Here is a 24224-nt window from a genome sequence, read left to right as displayed (position 1 = left end):
AAAACTCCTTCAAAAAGTTTTTTTGGCAATAACGGACCCTATTTGCACAAATTCACAAAAGCGGACCCTGGTTGAAAGAATGTCACTTAACGTTTATTTTATATTCACAAATTACGAGTAATTTTTTCACAATTTTACAAAAACGGACCTTTCACAAAATGTCTGGACAGACCCCTGACTTTGCATCCTTGTAATTTTGAACCCAATCCAGAAGACACGGGAACTCCTGGATCAAGTATTGGGATAAACTAGCCTTCGTGGAGGACTTTTTGATAGAACTAACCCGCATTCGCGTTATATGGAGAGGAAAACCTTCCACGGTTAGTTTGCTCTTGAGGGGACTCTAAACCATGATCAGTATACTGTGGTCGGTGCGAGCCGGGTGCGGAATTCGTATCTACCAACCAAGGCTGGGATTCTCCTCATTGGAAGGCGAACGCTGCATCCTCTGAAGCACCCTGGGCTCTGCTATACAAATTAACTGTTTTTTCGTTGTTGTGAGTAATGTAAAACTAAATAGACATGTGGTGCGGCTCTATCCCATGATACGTCTACCGCTGAGGATATTTTATGCCATCTCGCACCCGGTACGACATATCGCCAATAGGTCAAATGCAACTTTATCAATCTGATTGTTAACTCTTGCAACCGCAAACGTAAAGACTGTGTTTAATCGGTTTGCGCGTTGTATCTTCTAAGCCCACTCTTAAATAGAGCCGATAGCTTAAGTAATCTATTTTTTAACATCCTGTAATATCAAGAATAAGAATACGTTTTTAAGACCTCTTACATCGCTTAGTTTTCTACGTTAAATCACACTGCACAAAAGCCGTGTAATGGGTAAAAGCGATTTTTCATTTTTTTAAAATATACGTGTTTAATTGTTCTATTAATTAATTTCAAAATATTTAAATCAGCTGATAGTTTTAAGACAAAACGTTTATGCAGTGGTTTTCTTATTTCATAGTAAATAATTCTTCTTAACAAAATAAATAATCCTAAACAAAAATTTTCTTACAATCCTCTACAATTTTACCAAAATTTTATATGGACTATCAGAAGCTTAATAGACAAACAAAGAAAAAATATTTCTTTTCAAAAGGAGAATGTTTATATTGTACTTGGGACTATTGTGAAATAAGCAAAAATGTAAACAAAAAAGAAAAATCTGTTATAGGTAGATTTGTTTATTTTGTGAATCACTTATGGTTTTATTAAAATATTTTAAGTATTTCCATTTTCAATATGTAAATACAAAACTGGTCCTTAGAAACAATTATTGCGTAGTGTAAAGCATATACTTTATAAGTAAAACTGCGGTTCTGTGAACAGAAATAGGGTAGATTATAGATTTTGATGAATTCAGCGATAAAGAATGCAGATTATTATTATAATTATTAATATTTAAAAAAAATATTATTGTACTTCTATTGAGTACTTAACTTTTTTATAAACTAAATTGTATAGTTAAAATATAAATAAAATAAGCTAACGTAAAAGTGCGAAATCTTCCTATTAAAGAGATTTTTTGCGTAGCGTCCCGAACGCTATTGTATGTCTTGTATTGCACAGAAATTCATATCAGCTCTCTGTAGCTTGCGCAAACCTTACGTGCGTGAAAGTTTGAGCTTTGTGAAATTAAACATTTCTCTTAATATCAAAATTATAAGATTCGTTGCTCAGTACTAGAATGCAACATTCTTTTTTCGTTCTTTCCTGAAAAGAGAGAGAAAAAAAAAGCGATGATTTATGACGCAATGATTTAAATTTAGTTATCTATTGTTAGTGATGATTATTTTTTTTGTTTAGTCAGTGCGAACCTATTTTTCTGAAAGGTTAAGATTTTTCCCATCCTTTTATTCTACGTCAGAACTTCCCCCTTTCTGTAGATCACCTCATGATTTTTAATGTGAAACCAAAGCAGCGTTCTTCTTAGCTCAATCTTTCTATTTATAGTTTCAAGAGGATATTATTTCCCAGCAGTTAAACAGAACGGAAGATTCACCAATTGTAGGAAACATTTTTTTTCCTTCTTTTTTATTTATTTATTTCGTTAAGTAAAGGGAGAAAAAAGAGGATTGCCTGATCACGTTTTTCATCTTTTCTATTTTTTTTATATTTTATTAATCCACCAAATTTTAGTCTTATAATTTCCTTTTCAAATTCGATGATTAAAATGGTGGACCCAATTTTTACTCGTTTAAAATTTGGTCCCGAATACCCGGAAAATATTGGTATTGATACTAAGTAAATATGGGAGTGTTCAAACATTACGTGAGCAAGGCGTGGAAATGTGTCCGTGTACAAATTGCCTGTTTTTGCTGGTAAGGGGGGAGGAGGTGCCTTAAATTGTTAAAAACATGTTGTAAGTAATGCTTAGAAGGTTTCCTGTTGATTTCAAATCATACCTTTATGTTTTTTTTATGCCATTTGAATTAAATTTTTTTAATTGAAGAATAATTTTAAAATATTCTTAATATTTGATAACTTGAAATATAAGTTTTTACAAATATATTTGGAAATAACATTTGATTATTGTTAAAAATCATTTTAAGAAAAGGATTAGGTATCACACTTTTTCTCACCCTTTAGCACCTAGATGAACACCAACTTATTACGAGAAAATTCTTTCTTTGGATATTAATGAATTATGGAACTATTTATTGCAAATGATACAAATATGGTTTTGTAATCCATAGATAATTCAAATTAATTAATTTATTTATATCTGTTTTTTCAACAATTTTGTTTTTATTTTCCATAGTTCAATCATGCAGACTCCAAAAAAAGTGTTTAAACTATTCCGAGATAGTTACTAATTGAAATAATTCTAATAATTATTCATCCAAGTATTATTATCTGTTCTCATAATTATAAATATTTGTCTGAATAATTTTCAGAATATCAGACTTCTTCTCCCTCCCCCCTCTTTATCAAACTTTTCCTCCCCCCCCTCTTTATCAGACTTCTCCCCCCCCCTCAGAATATTACTTTTTTTCACTTATGAACCTAACTTAGTAAATGATAATTTTTAATCATGTATTTCTTTTCCTTTTTTTCATTTTTTATTATGTGTAATTAAAAATAAATTTATTTTGTTTGAAATCATTAAATATTAAAAATAAATTATTACAAATATGTTTGTATGAAATCATTAAATATTAAAAATAAATTATTACAAATATATTTGTATGAAATACTGAAATAATGCAAAATTATTTTGAGACAAAGATATTGATATATCTCACACATTCATATCTAAACAGTTTATTACAAGCAGATTTTTAAGTGAATGACTCAATATTCATGAATTAGGGAACTGTGACTAACGATATGCAGCGTTGCAAATAATACAAATTTTGTTTGGTAATTTATGATACGATTCATTTGTTAGCATTGCTTTTTCAGTACTTCTGTATTCTTTTTCAATAATTCATACAAACTTAAAAAACATTTTAATGTATGTTATAACTTGGTTAATTCTGATTTCCAATCGTATATTTTTTTGCCTTTCCTTTTCTTTTTTTGGTACGTCCGATTAGAAATAAAGTTATTTTTTATCTAAAATCATACTCTTAAAAAGTAGCTTCGATATATTCTGTCAATCCGTTGAAGGGTGACCGGGAAAACTTAAAAATCTTTAGTTGGCGGACAAGTTTCCAATAATTGTTGATGTTGCTTTAAGAATATGTTTAACTTTACCAATGGCTAAATGTTCAGTTCAGAACGAGCATTTTCTTTATTGAAGCGTTTACAAACACCACATCGATTTTTACTCTTGCAGAAAAAATTAGGCTCTTAGCTGTTACATAGTTCTCCCTAGGAATAAAGGGCAGGTGCTTAATCACAGAAAGGGGCTTTTTGAGTTTTCAAAGGCCACTTACTTAACAACGTAAAAATTTATCAAAATGTTTAATATTCATGTAATAACTGAATATAATCCCCAATCCTCTTATACTAATTTATGTTTATATTTCAAAAAATAATTCTTACTCACTATCAAAATAATGGAAAAATTTGTAGTTCATAAAAAATAATTGATGACATGCTAAAAAACAATCTCTGTGAATAATTTTTTTCCAAAAAAAGTAAACTTAAAAAAAAAAAAAGTATTTGTTGAACAACTGGAAAGCTTTTTTCTATAATTTAAACTGAAAATTATAAGAAAATGGAGCATTTAAATGTGTATTTAATATCATACATACGCAATTTTTTAAATCAAATATTATACATTTAAGAATTATTTAAATTTTCTTAATGCGTAACACATTAAAAGTGAGTTCTAAGTTGTGCTATTTAAAATATGTCAATTGAAATTATTAAAAATGTGAGTGATTTTGTTTCCAGTATTCGTCCGAAATGAATATTCTGTGCTGAGCAGTATAGGCTAAATAACAAATATTTGTATGTTGCATCTTTAATTTAGTAGCAGCAATCGCTGAGCAGAATCTTGTATCTATTTACAATTTAAAAGCTTCTTGAAAGGGTTTTTAGCAATTTTTGCAATAACAGGACCCTATTTGCACAAATTCACAAAAGCAGAACCCTTTTTGAAAGAATGCGACTTAACGCTTATTTTATATTCGCAAATTATGAGTAGTTTTTTCAGAATTTTACAAACATCTCTGATATATATATCAGGGATCTGTCCAGACATTTTGTGAAAGGTCTGTTTTTCGTGAAATTGTGAAAAAATTACTCACATTCTTTCAACCAGGGTCCGCTTTTATGAATTTGTGCAAATAGGGTCCGGTTATTGCATAAAACTTTTTCAAGGAGTTTTTAAATTGTAAATAGATACAAGATTATGCTCGGCACTGTAAAATTATATTTAAAAAAAAAATTAAATTTTCAAAAATAAACAGCAATTGCTGCTTTTAAATTAGAGATGCAACTTACCAATACAGTCGAACTCGTTTATAACGAGCACGAAAGGACCGTATCATTATACTCGTTAAATCCGAGTACTCGTAATAAACGGGTCCATAAGGCAGGCGTGCAACCAGAAAAGGGGGGGGGGTTGGGAGGTCAAGTGATTGTGTTTACTTAAAATTTAATTAATACTTACTTACTTTAATTACATTAATTAATTTAATTAAATACTTTGCATAATTTAATGACAACTGCTCCCCCCCACAGTCAGCAAAAAATTTCTAGTTACGCTACAGTCTTAAAGGGCAATTAAGTTTCATTTCGCGCATTTATTGATTTCGAAGCGCATTTCTTATCATTTTGAAAAAAAGATGAGACAGAAAGATGAGAAAAAAGATTGCAAGACAGAAAAATATTGCTCGCTAAAACCGGGTCTTGTTCGTTAAAAGCGACTTCTGTTCCCTAGACTTGGGAACAACATTGATCCAACCAAATATTCTCGTTTCCCTCTCTAAATTCAAGTTCTCGTTAAATCGGAGCTCGTTATAAACGAGTTCGACTGTATTTGGTATTTAGCCTAGACAGAATATTCATTTCGGACGAATAATTCAAGAAGCGTCTGCCGAAGACAAAACTTAATTCGTTTACATCCATCTTTCTTGTTTTTCCCTCTGGGAAGGGTTTATTCCATTAAAAAAACAATAATGAAGATAAATAAATTTGTGAAGGGTCCGATTAAAAGAAAAATAATTTTGTGAAGGGTCCGTTTTTAAGTTAAAATATTTTGTGAAGGGTCCGTTTTTAAGTTAAAATATTTTGTGAAGGGTCCGTTTTTATGAAAAGATATTTTGTGAAGGGTTCGTTAACGGACCCAAATATCTTCTATACAGACCCCTGTATATATCTATATATAGAGAGAGAGAGGGAGAGATATTCCGTGAAAAAAGCCAGATATCAATATCTTGCTCGCTCATCAAAAAAAAAAAAAAAAAATTAAGTGAATAACTTAATATTCATGAATGAGGTAGCTATTACAAGCGATAAGCAGCGTAGCCAAATAAATAATCTCAACTAAGCGAAATCAATTGTGGATATCTCTACGTATGGAGAGGATTAAAAAAAAAAAAAAAACATTTTTTGAGGAATTCGACACGTGTTAGGGTTTGTGTGTTGAAAACCGTTCTTGACCTGGAAAGGAGAGTAAACGTTCAAAATCGTCTTGGTAAGTGCCCGTATTAAGTCACATTCGATTTCTCTTATTATTATTTCTCTTTCGTTCAAGTTACGCATTCAATAAAATGAGGTTTCTATATTTTTGTATTCAAGAATTTTTTTTTTTGTAGGTTTTTTCGTTTTATGAAATAATGCGTTTTAGCGATTAATATTTTTTCTTTTTGTTTTGAAAACTGTTGGTGAACTTGTAACTGTTTCTTATAACCGAATGATGGAGCTCATGTTGAAAATAATATAAATTTTTTATTAAGAAGGAAATCCTTAATTTTTAAAAGTGGTTGGTTCGTTTGTCATAGTAATTTTTATTATTTGGAAGTTACTTTTTTAAGAAGGTTTATGGGAGGGACGCTTAAAAATATGCACAAATTAAGTATTATTCTATAATTTTCAGGTGAAAATACCTACATTTTGGCTATTTTTTAAAATTTATTTTATATTTTTTAATTTTTTTATTTATTATTATTTAAAATATTTGACCGTTTAGAAGTCTATTTATTTATTTATTTGACTAGATAGTAAAAAAAGTAAAGCTTTAGTTTTGAAATTTAAACGATATTTTATTTATTTACTATTATTATTTTTGTAAGTCCCAAAAAGACTAATTTTAGTTTTATAAATAATTAGCAACTCTCGATCGTTGATCAATAATTTCACGAAATAATTCGATGTTTATCACTTTCATGTAGTGTTATCTTAAAAACTATGTAATAATTTTTTGTTATTGATTTTTTGGATTATTAATTTAGCGATTTCAATGTTAATAGAAAATTGTAGTAACTAGTTAACTAGTTTAATTTATGCAAAATATATATTTTTTTAATTACAATCCTTTTCTATTAACATTGTGTAATAATTTTGAAAGACACTGTTTACTTTTTGTAACTGTCAAACTTTTTTTGTATAATTTTAACTTATTTTTGTTTTTTAGTATTACACAGCTTCCGGAATATTATTTGGAATTCTAAGTTTATATTCTGATTTGTTCCGAGTATAAATTTCTAGATATAATTTGATAGAATACTTATGTTTAATATTCTTAACATCTTTGATCTAATGATCGGATTTCAAACTTAATGGTTCAAGAGAGGTGACCTCAAATATGCTAATTAATTAGTGCAGACGATATTTTAAGATACGAAATCTGACACAAAACCGTACTTTCTTTGAATAAACATACCTTTTTTATCGATGGAGTCGGATTTCTGACCCCTAAATATTGGTTGTAGCCGCAATATGGATAATATGGTCCCAATAGTTTGGTCCGGAGAGCGGTTCAAAGTTTTCACCCCTTAATGCTAATTTTACTTTTTGTATATTAAGCCATATCATGTGAACTTTTTAAGCGATTTGAAAACTTTTTGAACAAATTATAAAATTTACTTATCCAAAGATAATTTCATGCCAAAAATATTCTTTTAGTAATTTTTTTTGTTTATTTATTAATAATCGAATTGCTATGCATAAAATTTTGTACATCATTTTTAAGAATGAAAATATATCTATGTAATACAAAATTACAGTGCCAAAATGCAAAATTTGAGCGAAATTGATCGAGGAGAAAAAAATCAAATTTTAAAAATGCAATTTTTTTAAAAATTTAATTTTTTAAGAGCTTTTCGACCGATTTCACTCAAAATTTGTATTTTGGCATGTAAAATTGCATTTTTTATTAAATTATGTAAAAAGTATATATGTAACCTTACAGTTTAAAACTTTTAGATCATTATTAAATAAATTAATAATAAATATTTACTAAAAGTTTTTGCTTAGAATTATCTTTGCATAAACGAATTTCATAATCATGTGCAAAAACATTTCAATACCCAAGGAGTAAAATTAGCAGTAAGGGATATCCAAACTTTTGATCGCTGTCCTGACCAAACTACGGGAACCATGTTTCCCAGATTGCGGCTACTCCTCGATATTTTGTAGATCTGAAATCCGGTTCCACTGAAAAATTTGTATATTTTCTGAGAAAGTACGTTTTTGTGGCTGATTTCGTGACTTAAAATATCGTATGCACTAATTAATTAGCATATTTAAGGTCACATCACCCCCTCAAACCTTTTAAAATTGATTCCTAGAACGTGGAGAACCGATCTTATTAGATCGAAAGTTATTCTTGGTGGTCAGTTTATTTATGTGCGCGCACTATACAACAATCTTAACCTTTATAGGAAGTAGGTTATAAATAAGAAATTTTGTGCCATGGCTTTTTTTGATTTTATGAAAATAAAACATCAAAATTCAGACTTACCGTTGTTTCACAATATGCTCGGTGGACATAAAGAATCCGTCAAATTCCACGAATGTTTTTAATAATTACCAATATACTAGTTATTAACTCTTCTGTTAAATACCGAAAATTATTTCTAAACTTTTAAAACGTTTATAAAATTTTCTTTGTGTATTTCGTCTAGACTAGAGTTTTAATTTCACTATATATATTGTAAAAAATAAATTTGCGAGTAAAAGAATAATTAAACAGAAGAAGAAAAACACGTGCTCTCTTATTATTTTTTTTTTTTTTTACCATACGCCTATATTAGCAAGTAGGATTTTTCGCGATTGCGTTTGTAGTTTATGACTGCTTAAATAAGAAAATCAAGGCTTATTATAATAGTGCGAATATATTAACAAAATCATTGGGCAGCGGTGACTATATTAGTTGTAAGGTTGGCAAAACCTCCCTTTTTTTTTTTTTTTTTTGAATTCGAAAATCCCGCTTTATTTATTTATTTTTTTTAAGCATATTTACGCGATATTATTCAGAATACTGGATTTAGTCCCAACTTCTGACGAAAATTTTTTATAGAAATTTTATTACGTATAGTATATTTTAGTGCAAACTACAATTTTGTTTACAAGTAAAATTACAGCCTCTATTACCTATCAATCAGCAAGAATACCTGATTAAAAATTACCTCGTTTTATGTCCATAAAATATAGTTATTCTAATTTCATTTCTTTTCAACTGAAATATAATAATAATCCCTGTCAACTTTTATGAAAATAATTTTTTGGGTTCACATGTTTTATGGACTCAATAAACAATATAGATCTTATTAATAATTTCTAGGTATTTAAATATTTTAAAAACATTTCAAACTTAGTCCATTATAAGATTGGTAACTAGTACTGGTTTACATACCTGCCAATTTATATGATTGTTGAGGAAACGTTTTCATAGTGGGAGCAAATTTTATGTTTTATTTAATTTATGAAAAATTGCTCTACCTACAAACAAATTAATTATTGATGATACGTTTTTATGTATAAGATCTATTAATTAAGCAGCTATGCATTGAAAGAGCTTAATTTTTAGAAACTTTTTCTTAAAATGTTATTATTTCATTACGGGGTACGAAATTAACTGTGGTCCATTGTCCCGAGACCCCTTAAACTGAACTCGGATTACTTTAAAATAATTATTCGTGGTTCCTCGACCATAAATCGATTTAAATGTACAGTATTTTTTTTCTGGTTTTATATTTTATCGCATAATAGTGGTATATTTCATCATAATTTTAACCAAATATGAAAAACACTGTTTTGAGAATATGTCAAATTATACGAATGCAAAAAGCTTGATAGCGTATGATGTTAGTTTCGTGTACATTTAAATTTCTTCACATTGTATCACGCAGTATTATTAATGATTTTTTCTCTAAAATAATATCAATATAGTTCATGAACGACTGTTGTACTTATTTTAATTATTGTTTTGCTACAGCCATCTAAATTCCGGTTGCCACCATAAAATCTGTATTAACTGAATGAGGTGATTAAACCCGTCCTGATTCCTACCTCCGCCTGAGTAAACCAAACGCTTGCACCCCCCAAGGTCGTTAATTTATCTCATGTTCTTTTTGTTATTTCTTTGCTGACGTAGCATATCTTATATCATTGTAAATACTTCAAGGTCACAATTATTAGCTGAAAAAAAATTCATTATTACTTCGATCTTTTCAGTCTGAAGGAATTGGTGTTTTTGGTCGATATTGAGTACGGGGTTTCCTTTGTAATCTCGATATTTCTCTGCGACTTCAAATTGAAATGTTACAGAAACACGTCCTTCACAAATTATTTTATCGTAAAAGCGGAGTCTAAAAAAACAATTTATATCATCTTAAAACGGACCCTTCATAAGAATTTTTTTATTTCAAAAATAGGTTTTTACTTTGGGCTATCAGGGGTCTGTCCAGACATTTTGTGAAAGGTCCGTTTTTCGTGAAATTGTGAAAAAATTACTCACATTCTTTCAACCAGGGTCCGCTTTTATGAATTTGTGCAAATAGGGTCCGTTATTGCAAAAAAAAATTTTTTCAAGGAGTTTTTAAATCTTATAGACATACAAGATTATGCTCAACACTGTAAAATTGTAATTAAAGAAATTACATTTTAAAAAATAAACAACAATTGCTCCTTCTAAATTAGAGATGCAACATACAAACATTTGGTATTTAGCCTATACTGCTGAACGCAGAATATTCATTTCGAACGAATAATGGAAGAATCGTCTGCCGAAGACAAAACTTAATTCGTTTACATCCATCTTTCTTGTTTTCTGCCCTGGAAAGGGTTTATTCGATTAACAAAATAATAATGAAGATAAACAAATTTGTGAAGGGTCCGATTAAAAAAAAAATCATTTTGTGAAGGGTCCGTTTTAAAGTTAAAATATTTTGTGAAGGGTCCGTTTTTATGAAAAGATATTTTGTGAAGGGTCCGTTAACGGACCCAAATTTCTTCTAAACAGACCCCTGGCTATCCTTAATTGAAATCGCTCCCTTTTTAATTTTTTTTTTTATTTCCTCCTCTTTGTCACAGTTCATCCTATTCCTATTCCTCTGTCACAAGTCACGCTTTCAGACAAACATTTTGTAAAACAGATTTCAAACTAATAATATATAAATAATAAAAAGGATTTTATAAAAATACTTTTAATCTGATGACTTTCAATGTTTTAATTTTAAACCATACGTGTAATGTCACACTTTTTGATACTCTCCATTTTATTTCATAACCGCCGCTGAACAGCTGGCCCAATTTTTTGACTTCTAATGTTCCACTCCGTAGCCTTGTAATTTTGAACCCATTCCAGAAGACAAGGGAACTCCTGGATCAAGTATCGGGAGAAATTTGCCTTGTTGGAAGACTTTTTGATGGAACTAACCCACATTTGCTTTACATGGAGAAGAAAACCACGAAAATCACCTATGGTTAGCCTGACGGCAAGGGGTCTCAACCCATGATCCGTCAAATGTGGTTGGTGCAAGCCGGATGCGGAATTCGTATCGAACGGCCATCGCTGGGGTTCGAACCCGGTTCGCCACATTGGAAGGCGAACGCTCTATCCCCTGTGCCATTAGTCGATGATAAACATGCGTACAGGTATTCTTCAGAAATTCTAATTTTTGTCTCCTTAATTTATACAATATCCCATCACACAAACCCTTGTCACACACTGTTGCTATTTTAAGATCCCCCTCCCTCCTCTGTTAGAGTGCCATTATTTATATACGGTCACTCTGAAAATAGAGCCGAAGTCGTCATTAAGTCAGAATTTGAAAAGTAGAAGTCCTTGAAAAACACGATATTTGTGTTTATTCCCAAGAATAATAGTATGTACTTTTTTACAAAAACAAAGAAACTTAGCAGAAGGAACCTGATTTTACGCTAATTTTATATTCGCAAGAAGTATGAATAAATTTTTCACAGTCAAAGAATCATTAAAAGTCTGGATTGACCCCTGAAGTATTTTAGTTGTACTAGGACGAATAGGTATTATGATTTACCTGTAGTACCCTGAAGTATACGTCAATTCGGTACTCTCGTATTAGTACGCATTCGTGCTCTTTTGTATACTTTTGCAGCTCGCGGACCTTGAAATGGATAGACATGCATTATTAAGGTTAGCAGTTTGTTAAGATGTAAATATATGTAAAAAATAAAAAAAAAAACTTAAAATATGTATGTCAATGATTTAAATATTTTCTTTTTGTTAAAAATTGTTTCACGCTCTTTTTTATTTATTTTTTCATGATTTTAATTGAAAGTTGCTTTTAAGACTCTTCGTACTTTTACCACTTTCATGTCTTGGTAAAAAGATGCGCCCAATAATCGTTTCTAAATTAGGCCCTGGGTAGGCTGGTAGTATAATTATTTAAATTGCACTAGTAACCTAGACCCAATCTTACTACTAACTTTAATTGTATAACTAAATATGTGTAACATTCCATTGTAATATTGAGGAACTTAACTATATTTTCTTAAATGGAAAAAAATAATTTTGTTTTTACTTACACATGATACAAAAAAAATAAATAATTAAAATGTGTTACAATTTACGCATTTTTTACTCTTAATGATTTAAAAAATATTTTTTTTTAATAATTTGATTAAAATTGTGATTTTAATTGTGGATTTAAATAATTTATAACGTGATTGGTAGAAATTTAACCCCATTAGAAAATTGTATTAGTCGCTCCCTTTTTTACGACTGCAATTTACGCTTGATTGTTATTTTATGAACTGTGTGCATATTCTCACAAAAACAGGTTTTTTGAGTGGTTTCAATTGCTGAAGATCGGGTCGAAAAGTTGATAGTTGAGATTCGATCGTGTACTTAAAAATACCGTTTGGTAATCGAAGTCGATCATTGACTCCAGTAGAAATTAGCAGTAGTCGTATTTTTATTTTGTTATTTTTCATTACGCATTCTTTTGGATCAGTTTTGCATGTTGTTTTTATGATTTGTAGGATCTTGTAGCTTTCCTTATAGATGCAAAAAAGTGCTAAAAGTTATGGTAATGTTACTATAAACCTGAATAGACTTTATAGAACCTAAATGAGTGTTTTCGGGATACCCAATAAAATCGTTTGGCCGGGTACCTGGTACATCCCTAGTTCATTCTAATACAACGTCCGAAATTTAGTTCAATTTTTTTTTATTCCCTCGAAAATCTCTTCGAAAATAAGTGTCATACGTTCTATTTGTCATAGCAAAAGCTTAATTCTTTTTTTGTTTTAAATTATAATAAAAATATATTTAAATTGAGCAAACAAAAAAATTATTTATAACAGTAAGGAAGTAAAATGTATGATTAATATTTTGCGATTTGTAAATAATGTAGCTCATCAATTTATTTTGCTTTTAAATGTAACTATGTTCCTTCTTCTATACCCCTTCTGTTTTTAATATCTATTATTTTTCCTCAAATGATTGGAAGAGTGCTTAGAACTCTTAGATTCTTTAATTTGGTCAAGTCTTGTTATTAGCAAAAGTTTTTATGTCATTTTTGTACAATTACTATATAACGATTTTATGAATATCCATTTTCGTTAGAACGGAAAGGGTCGGTACATCGACTATAGTAATGTTCTAACAAAATAAATAAAAACAAAAATTCCCAAACCCTTATAAAAGCAGTAAAAATGTTATGCAAAATGCTTTTCTAAATTTTGCATTTGCTTTTAGAATGTATTTAAATGAAACTTATAATTTTTCCTAATTTTTTTTCTTAAAAATATTATACATATTTAATAGCTTAAATCTTACTAACTATGAATTAGGAGTAGAGAAATTCTGGGCCCTTAAATTTTGCCGGGTCTCTAGGGTATCCGGTAACTAATGAAAACTGACTCTTTTACTCTACCGGTTTCGGGGTAACCAGCAAAAATTTTATGCATTACTCGGATTATTACGGGTACGCTATGAAAATGGATTAATTTTAGTCTGTCGAGTATTATTTTAGCTTTTATGCAAAACAGGGTTGGCAAGATTTTGCCACAGGTGGAAAAAACCATGGTAAATACCGGTAAAAACCGTCCTGGCAAAAACAGGTTTTTGCCAAGCAAATTGGCAAAAAGTGGCAAAAACCTATATTTTCCAAGATAAGAGGACAAAAACACATTTTTGATACAAAATTATTCCTAAAATTGAAATATATACTATGAATATAAATAATTACAAAAAAATTAACAAAATTATTATTCCATAATTAAATGATAATGTAATAATATATCATTTTGGTAGTTTAAAACATTATTGATTGGAAAATTTGTGATTATTCTTTTTTTTCCAGTGAAATGAACTTATTTTAAATTAATATAACTATAATTTAAAACATAAAATATCTATCAATATGTGTAGTTAATTATTGTACAAATAATAATTTTTTATAATAAATAATAATATTATGCAAATAATAATATTTATTTATTTGTAAAAAAACATTTATTTTAGGATTCTAAAATGAAAAGAGATCACAAACTTTCTATCTTTTAAAAATTATTACCATTATATTAATTATTAATACGTTAAAAATAATTTTTTCATGTAATGTATCAAAATTATTATTCCTTATGTTTGATTTAAATTAGTTTCAAGTATTTTGTAATAATATTTAATCAGCAATTTAGATAATTTGGTTTTTGCCGGTTTTTACCAGTTTTTGCCGGTTTTTACCAGGTTTTTGCCACTGTCCTGGCAAAAACCCCTTTTTGCCGGCAAAAACTCCAACCCTGATGCAAAACAATATAAAAATCAAAGGAACTTTTTTTTATTTTATCGAATAAATGTTTTATAAGGTATAGTTAGCAGGGGTCTGTTTAGAAGAAATTTGGGTCCGTTAACGGACCCTTCACAAAATATCTTTTCATAAAAACGGACCCTTCACAAAATATTTTAACTTAAAAACGGACCCTTCACAAAATATTTTAACTTAAAAACGGACCCTTCACAAAATATTTTAACTTAAAAACGGACCCTTCACAAAATAATTTATCTTTTAATCGGACCCTTCACAAATTTGTTTATCTTCATTATTATTTTGTTATTCGAATAAACCCTTTCCAGGGCAGAAAACAAGAAAGATGGATGTAAACGAATTAAGTTTTGTCTTCGGCAGACGATTCTTCCATTATTCGTCCGAAATTAATATTCCGCGTTCAGTATAGGCTAAATACCAAATATTTGTTTGTTGCATCTCTAATTTAGAAGCAGCAATTGTTGTTTATTTTTTAAAATTTAATTTTTTTAATTAAAATTTTACAGTGTTGAGCATAATCTTGTATGTCTTTACAATTTAAAAACTCCTTGAAAAAGTTTTTTTTTGCAATAACGGACCCTATTTGCACAAATTCATAAAAGCGGACCCTGGTTGAAATAATGTGAGTAGTTTTTCCTTGAAAACTCCTTGAAAAAGTTTTTTTTTGCAATAACGGACCCTATTTGCACAAATTCATAAAAGCGGACCCTGGTTGAAATAATGTGAGTAGTTTTTTCACAATTTCACGAAAAACGGACCTTTCACAAAATGTCTGGACAGACCCCTGGCTAGCTCTAAGTAAATTTATTTGTGAAGTATAAGTAAAAATATAAATAGTGTATTTATTTTTAGATTCTGTATGTTTTAAACCTTGACCAAGTTTTAAACTATATTAAGGGGTTTATGTAAGAAATTGTGGTGTGTGGAATGATTGAAGTAAGACTATGCTATGGAGATAGAAAAATGAAAACTTATTAACAGAGGTTTATTCTGAACTTTTTGTCCGTTTGTTTTTTTATTTTTAAGAAAAATCTATTCGTGATTTTGTGAAGCGTTTTTTAAAAGAAAAGTTTTGTTCCATTCTTCGATTACTTCTATTTAAATAAAGAGTTCTTTTTAACAATAAACTATTTTGTGAAGGCTCCGTTAACGGACTCAAATTTTTTCTAAAAATGATCTCTGCATAATTCTTTTATTTTTCATCTGATTTACTTGAATTTTATATGGTATTTATTAACGTAACTTCTGCTAAACGCAGGGTATTTTAAAGTATTTTTAATAAAATAATGATTTACTTATAACGTCAGTAATAACTTTTCTTTATAACTAAAAAGCGTATTGTTCTTATTACTTGTATTATTGTTGAAATTGCTAGAAAGTATTGGGAACTATGTTCTTAAATTTTTCCTGATAAATGGATAATTTTTTTTTATTCTATTGCCAACGTTGAACTAAAATTCATTTTCGAACTAACTTAGAAGTGACACCTTGAAGTGTTATTTCATCTTCAATGATTATGAAACAAATGGGCTACGCGAATGTCAACAACTATTTATTTCTGAATAGTTTCAGTTTAATAAATCTTAATATGATTGGTTTGACACTAGTTTCTGAAAATTGGCTAGGCACTGGGTAGTGCGAATTGGTTTGCGGCGGATGGGTATTATCTTAGCGCTTTATTATCGTATTTTTATCGCTTCTTAAATTTGTGTTCTCGCCTTCCAATGAGATGAACCGGGTTCGAATCCTGGCAATGGCTAATCGATACGAATTCCGGCTTGCACCGACCACAGTGCTGACGTGAAATATCCGCAGTGGTAGACTGATCCTGGGTTAGTCCCCTTGCCGTCAGGCTAACTGTTGGAGGTTCTCGTGGTCTTCCTCTCCATGTAACGCAAATGCGGGTTAGTTCCATCGAAAAGTCCTCCACGAAGGCAAATTTCTCCCCAATACTTGATCTTCCAATACTGAACATTAGTAGTCGTAAACCCAAATATTGGGTCGGCTGTTCAACGACGATTATAAAATAAAATATTAAATAAAGCGATTCAGCTAGTTTTGCCTCACATAATCATTTAATTGTAGATGCTGACAGCAATTACACTTGTGTATCGAAGCTAAGCTTTCTCTTGAACGGAATGCGTAGATGTATTAAATAAAAAAAAATTACATGGAATTGTGCGACATGAAGTTGATAAAAAAAATTAAATTCAAGTTAATGAAAGACGCGATGAAAGTGAATTGAATGGCGGCCATCTTGAGAGTTCTCATTTTCTTACCGCCAAGTGAATATTTTTTACCTTCCTCTCTTCTCTTCTCTCCCCCCCCCACCCCAGTATCTTCCTTTCAGCAGAATAAGAAACAAAGAGAGCCCCCGCTCCAGGCTATTGATCTTTGTTATCCATCCGAACCTACTAATTTTAAATGCTTCGTCACATGACCCGACCCGCCAAGGTAAAACAAAACTCGATCACGTGACCAAGAGTGACCCTAGCAGCAACACATTTAACAATATAAGTGTAAGTCCTCAATTAAAAAAAAAATGGAGACGCTGGTTTTTGTGAAAATGAGACGCCCCCAAATCATGCAGAAGACCCCATACCAAGGGAGGGTCGAAAACCTCCCCCCTTACCCTTTTCGCCCACACGTTTTTTCTATCGATCTCCTTCCATGCGCGTAAGAAGACAAGTTTTTTAAAATATTCCCCGGTAATCCGCGATTCACAGTTAAAAGCAAAGCCAGAAGTGGTGGCAGAAAATATCGATCCTTTTATATCGTTGTCTTTATCATCTGCTTCGAAGACGCGCGCCAGACATTTATTTGCTACTCCACAAGGCACGCCTCGAAATCATTCATACACGTACATTGCGCCGCAGGGGTTTTTTAAGAAGTTAATAACAAAGATCAGTAGATGAGAATGTCGGAGGTGATAACGCAATATTTCCGCAAGAAATCAGTGGCGGGTAGGAAAAAGAACAGAAAGAAAAAAAGACTAAAACAATGACAAAAAAAATTTCCCCCCGTTTAATCCAAGCTATCATTTTCTAGTTCAGCGTTCGTTTACATCATTTCATTGTAACCATTGTGCCGTTTTCGACTTCATATGCACGATGTCCTACATTTACAGCTTTTTAGCTATTTTAAGCACGGAATGAATAAACGCTTAAGAATTGTTCTTGAAACCGAGCTAAAATTCTACTCATTTTTATCTTTCCTTAAGAGAATTCGTCTCTTTTTAGAAAATCAATTTTGGTAACAAGTTCGAGCAAATTAGAAAACGCAGAACAGAGCGTTTAGTGTAGATAGGGAATTCTTTTTTTGTTTCATTGAATATATATTTTTTAATTTATAACTTTAAAAAATTTGGTTTGTAAAACTTGTGTATCAAAAAATATACCATATTGATGTATGTCGTATAATTTACAAAATTAGATAAATCAATTTTGGTAACCAAGTTAAAGCAAATTCGAAAACGTAGAACAGGGTAGAAAACGTAGAACGTTCAGTATGGAAGGAAATTTATATTTGCTGCATTCAATATATTTTTTAATTAATTGTCATACAACTTAAAAAATTGTGAATGTAAAACTTGTGTGTCAAAAAATATACGATATCGATATATGTCGTATAATTTAAAAATTTTTGGACTACAAATAAAGTTATTTTAAAACTAACTTATTTGTTCAAACTCTGGGGGAAAAAATTGCAGATAAATTTATATGGTATTTTATACAAAAAAAATAAAATAAATAAATAAATAAAAAAATAAAACGAAGTTTTCTAAAACAAATTAAGTTATTCGACTTTATTCTTTTTTAAACAGACAAATTGTCATAAAATAATGATTTTCTTCTAACAATTTGCTACAAAGAAGGGGGGAGAACGATGTTTTAACTCAGAAAACAAACTATATAAAATGTGAAAATTAAGAACACTTAGGAGGATAGTTGCCCAAGGGCACAAATGTGGTTAATGAAACTTAACACATCTTCATTTCCAATTCTGTATTTTCCAATTATATGTTTAAAATGCACTTAAAATACATTAATTTTTAAAGATATTTTTTTTTTTAGTAAAATTCAGGATTTGATTTTCCACCTCTTACATTTTTTGGCTACCTTAAATATTCTTAAAAACTAAAACTTAATTTTTCAGTATTTAGCTGCTGTGCTGTTAGCTGTTCAATGAGATTTACAATTTTCACCTGTTCAATGTGTTTTCAGTTGTTCAATTGTGATTTACAATGCTCACCGCATTGCTGTATTTTGACGTAATTTTACCTCCTGGTGCATATGCGCAAACATTTTAAGAAGGGGTCTGGAGAAAAATTTATTTTGACTTAATTATTTCTGATTGTGTAATAAGAATAATTCTTAAAATTAAATAGTAAAGTTATGTAATATTTTTAAATAAACAACTGAAGTTTTCTTCATTTCTGCAGCAAATTTTTGCTTTTCCATGGAAATTAATTTATCATATTTGGTACTGTATATGAATTACTTACCGTATATCCTGGTCCACTTTTATTAAAAGATTTAGCACATGTTGCCTCATGTTTAGCATCGTATCTTTATTTGAAGAGGCATCTCCTATCATCCTTATTAGATGGCAAATATCGAGAGAACAATGTGAAATGTTTTTAACCAAAGAAAATTAACTTTTTGTTAATGTTTTTCTTTTTAGAAAGTTTTATATACATAATTTTTTTTCAGCGTTCGACTCGTACAGAAATTTGATCTCTGGTTATGAATATAGGGAGGGGTCAAATTATATATTGGGATAAACGGTACATCCTCAATTCTAAAAATTTTAATAAACATTTAACATACAATTCAAACATACTTTGGGTTTAACCTACCAATTAAAAGATACTTTGGGTTTAAAAAAATATTTTGACATCTTTATTTATTACCTCTGTTTATTTGGAATTTCCTTGTTACTATTTTGGTATAATTTTTCAAGATATTTTAAATTAATTTGAGAACTAGTTATAAAATTTTCTTACTGATTTTGTAGTTTTTTTCTCCGTATAACTTGGTTAGAGGGCAAGAGGCTAAATATTGACCATTTTATACATAGTGTACAAGAAGCATAAAATTTTTTTATAGCTGTTTTAGACTCTAATTTCATTCCTTCACTTACAGCATTTAGTCTGGTGAAACCTGTCATTCTGCTCCACTTTTTATCAGGGTTTGTTGATTAAAAATTTAAATCAACTGATTTTTTTAAATATATATATATATATTGAATTTAAAAGTTAAAAAACAGTGTTTTAAATAATTGATACTTTTATTATTTTCTTTTCTTCCTTTTAAAATTTATTTTAAATAAATTGCTGCATTAATTAATTTCAGTTAACGAAATTACTTTCTTGCTTGGTGTTTCCAACACATTTGAAATTACATTTTTTAAAATCTTTTTTGATTCTTGAGATTGAAAGTACAGATTAAAGTAAACATTTAAGGCTGTCTTAATATAAACTGGCATAGCTGTAGAAAGTAATTTATAAACATGAATTTTAAAAAAAAAAATGCAAATAATGTTAATTAAAATTCTACCTTTTGATTGAAAAATTAAAATCTACATTATATTTTATTGGTGGAAAATGTATATTTCTAAAGCTTGAGGTTATATAAAAATTAAAAAAAAAATTACCCTAATATGCAAAAAATAGAAGAAAAAAAAAGAAAAAAAAATGCTGATGAATTCAGATATTTTTTTCCTTCTATAGTGCATTTCATTCTATTTCATTTAGTCTAAATTTCAATCATGCATTTGTTTCAAAATGGTTGCTATGCATTCAAAGCTAAGCTATATAATTGTAATAAAAAATTATTTTAGTAATTTAGTTTCTGAAATATTGTTATAATATAGTTTTAATATGAATTTAATTTTGATTAAGCATTTATTAAGTTTTTTTAATTTTAAAGTCAAGTTCTTACAGTGTATTCAAATAAAATAAAAAAAAATCTGATTTAAATAAAAAAATCTGATTATTTTGATTTTTTTTTTAAGAATAAAAAAAATCATGAACCCTGCTTTTCATACCAGACAAACAAAAGGTTAATTAAAGTTGAAAAACACATAAACTGTAATTTAATATGTCCTAAATGGTAACTTATGGTATAACTTATGGTCAAATACTTTTAGGTATGAATACTCAAATTGACTTTTGAATTATGTGATTTGTATAAAATTTTTCATAGAAATAAAATAAAAAATAGGGAATAAATTTTTTTCATAAGGCTTGATATGCAAAACTTTTCCCTTTTTGGTACTGTATTAAATTTGATTGCATTGGTTCTTTTTAATTTCTTCCATTTTGTCAAGTTTCTTCTGGTTTTATCAAGTTTCTTCCAGTGTCCTGAAAGAAATAAGTTTTTTCTACGCAAAATGCTAACTGATTTTAAGGCATTTAATATTGTCTTACTTACTCAAAGGAATAATTACAGGGTGCATAGCGTTTTTAAAAAGTGCTCGAAGGTGCTTGTTTTTTATTTACGTTTTTTAAAACCCCTTAAAGGTGCTTGGTTTGTAAAAAGCACTTAGATATAGAAAAAAGAAAAGTAAAGAGAAAAAAGAGATTTTTTCTTTGTGTTGATTGTCGTTCTTAATTTAAAAAATAAATGATTTTCACAATTTTTTCAGCAATATTTATCAGAAACTAGTTATTTTATCATGATTATGTAACGTTTTTGAATTTTATTGATTTTATGTTTATAAATTAAGAACTTTAAACGATAGAAAACAATAATAATTTTGTTACTGCACAGATCCTAATTTTTTTTGGAAAGTTATTAAAAATATTTTATGAGTGCTTCAAAAGTACTTAAAAGGTGCTTATTTTTTGTTGAAAAATCTGGCTATGCACCCTGAATTAAGTTATTACTCAATTCAAAAATTGAATTCATTGCAGCTGCTGGTAGCCGTTCTTTACCCATTGTTTACCGTTTCTTTACCCATTTGAGGAAAAAGTTTTGGGCTACTAATTTATGTTATAGTATTGAATGAAATAGTTATTTTTTGTATAAATTTTATTTCTTATTTGTATGTTTATGTTCCAGGTGATAAGAATGCCAAAAGAATGGACTGGTCCTTCAGAATATTTCGCTGCTGGCTATTATGGGAATCAAAACAGGTAAGAATTTTTTTTTTTTGAATGAGATGAGTATAATAATCATGTTTTTTTCGATTTTTAAAGTTGTATTTGTATCAAATTTTAATTTCTTTCACCTCTTCAATTTTCTTTTAATAAATAAGAGATTTATACACAAGGCATTTTCGAAAAGTAAAGGTGCAATGCTGCAAAATTTTAATGGAGAGGAAAATTGATTTGATTAAATCAAGTTTAAATGGTACATGCCTTGTTTTTTGACTTAGTTGCCGCCATTGTCTAATAATTTAGTCTGGGCTCATGCTTTTGTATTTCACTGTCAAAGAATTTAGCATCCTGTTGCACAAACCACATTTCAATTTCGGTTTTAATCTCATCATCAGTGTGAAAGTTTTTTCCTGCAGAATGTTTTTCAGGTAAAGGAATTGGGGAAGGTCTCTGGGTGCAAGGTCCAGGCTGTATGGCGGGTGATCTAAAGCTTTCTATTTGAAACTTTTCTTTTAAGTAGTACTATTTGTTTTGAATTACCTGTATAAGATGTGTATCTCACAATATGCATTACTTGTGGTCCCTTGAGGCATGAAGTCAACTAGAAGAATGCATTGTCTGTCCCAGAAAGTAGAAGCCAAATTTTTTTTTTATGAATTTCTTGGGGAATTGGTATGGCCTCATTGCATTGTTGTTCAAATGTTGCTAGGACTGTTTCATAAACCTATTTCCATAAACCATTGCCTGTTACAAATTGATTGAGAAACTCAGCTCATCCTCTTTTGGGTTCAACCGTTAACATATTTGGAACCTGTGCATATTATTTCCTGTGCCCTAAGGTCAGTGCTTCTTAAAGAGTTGTTGTAGACATTTCCGTTATGTTTTTATGCAAGTCTATTATGCCTATTTGCTTTAATTGCTTCCTCTGTTCTTTAAAGCAGGGTATCAGCGATCACAGATGGTATACCTGTTCCAGGGTTGCTACAAGCGACTAAAATGCAACTATTTGGAACTATTTTTGGCCTGAGACGACTATGGCAGCTTTTTTTGCCTGAAAAAGCTTAAAAAAAAAAAGGCAACTATTTTCAGGAAAAGGAAACTATTGGAAAAAGTTTCTGTACTCCTAGAGATTTTTTTAAGCATAAATTGGGTTGACAACCTACGGTCCATGGGGAAAATTTTGAATTTCAAATTTGAGCCATCACTTTTTAATGCGTTAAATTTGCACAGATTCCATTGTAAGTCTATTTTGTTCCTCGGTCGCTTTTTAACAGTTTTTGCTACAAAATTCTGCATGATTTTAAAAAACCAAATTTTTTGTACGATATTGCGATGCATGAATTTTGAATTTGAGTAACCACTTTCCTAAAAATATATATATATATATATTTGCCAAATCAAATAAAAGGGAAAATGTTTTAGAAAAAATATGTTTTTTTGTAATGAAAAATTTTTTTTGGAATTAATTCTAGTAAGTAAATCAATTTAATTTTCTGCAAATATATAAATTTTTTTGATATAAAAATTTATTGTTAGAACACTAAAGTTTATATAAAAATTATCATATTGGCCACCAACTTGACTAAATGGGTCATGGTATATGACAATTAAGTCAGTTAATACAATTTAAGTTATACTATTGAAATTTTTATCTTCTTATTTCAGCAAATATTTTCATAAGTTTCAGCAATTATTTTCATCCTCTAAGCTATTTAAAGTAACTATTTTGTTCATTTTTTTCTGTGGTAACCCTGCTGTTCTGATTTCTCATAAACATCAATCATTCTTTCAGAGAAAGCTTGACACCGTTTTGTCAATTCATAATGCTTTCATAGATGCAAAAATATTCTTTCTGAATATTGTAATTTAGAAAAAAATTTCATTATGGATTTCATTAGAAAACGTATTACAGACTTGTATGCTAGGTAGTACTAATTACAAAAGTCAATAACTTGCTTGCTGAAAGTTTTTTGATTGAAATTTTGTGTTAGCAGAAAGTTTTTCATTTTATCTAAGTCTGTTGAACAGCTTATTCTTTTACGTACAACTAAAGAAAATTTATTACACATTTAGTTTCTCGTTATTTTTATCCACATTTAGTCAAGCTATCTTACGTTTACGTTGCTCATCAAATAACAATTTACTTATATTCCCCTTACGTTAATTTTCTAGATAAAATGTTTAATATCAAACTTTCAAAAAAAAAGAAGAAAATTTATAAATTTATTCTCACGAGTATGTTAATAATCTATATTTTAAGATATTTTTGACTTGCATCAATCATTCAAAAAAAATCAGACGATTTAAGTCTATTTGAATCAAGTGATTTAAATCATGCCACCTTTCGTACAAACAGAATTAAATAATTATAGTTTTTTCATGCATTTCAAGTTAAATGTATCTAACTTTTAATGTATGATAACCAGGGTTGTGATGATTTAAATTTATTTCATATTTTTAAATTG

At 29.3% G+C, this 24224-nt stretch overlaps 1 protein-coding gene across 8 annotated transcripts in view; it reads left to right on the top strand.

Annotated features, from left to right (window-relative positions):
- The window catches only part of LOC107448853 (transcriptional repressor p66-beta), a 51132-nt gene that overhangs the window by 10501 nt on the left and 16407 nt on the right, over positions 1-24224 (top strand). For 6 of the 8 annotated variants that reach the window (XM_043046074.3, XM_043046080.3, XM_043046077.3 and 3 more), the window contains exon 2: positions 21722-21795. In XM_043046074.3, coding sequence (XP_042902008.1) covers positions 21731-21795 — 65 coding nt within the window. In that variant the 5' untranslated portion in view covers positions 21722-21730. Of the gene's footprint in view, positions 1-19801; positions 19848-21721; positions 21796-24224 lie in introns of those variants that run through there. The other 2 variants (XM_071186505.2, XM_043046075.3) reach the window with 2 other exon arrangements.

Source organism: Parasteatoda tepidariorum, chromosome 9, assembly GCF_982258835.1.
Source record: "Parasteatoda tepidariorum strain Cologne lab strain chromosome 9, Ptep-v5.0, whole genome shotgun sequence".
Lineage (NCBI taxonomy): Eukaryota > Metazoa > Arthropoda > Arachnida > Araneae > Theridiidae > Parasteatoda > Parasteatoda tepidariorum.
This window is presented reverse-complemented; position numbering and strand designations above follow the sequence as displayed.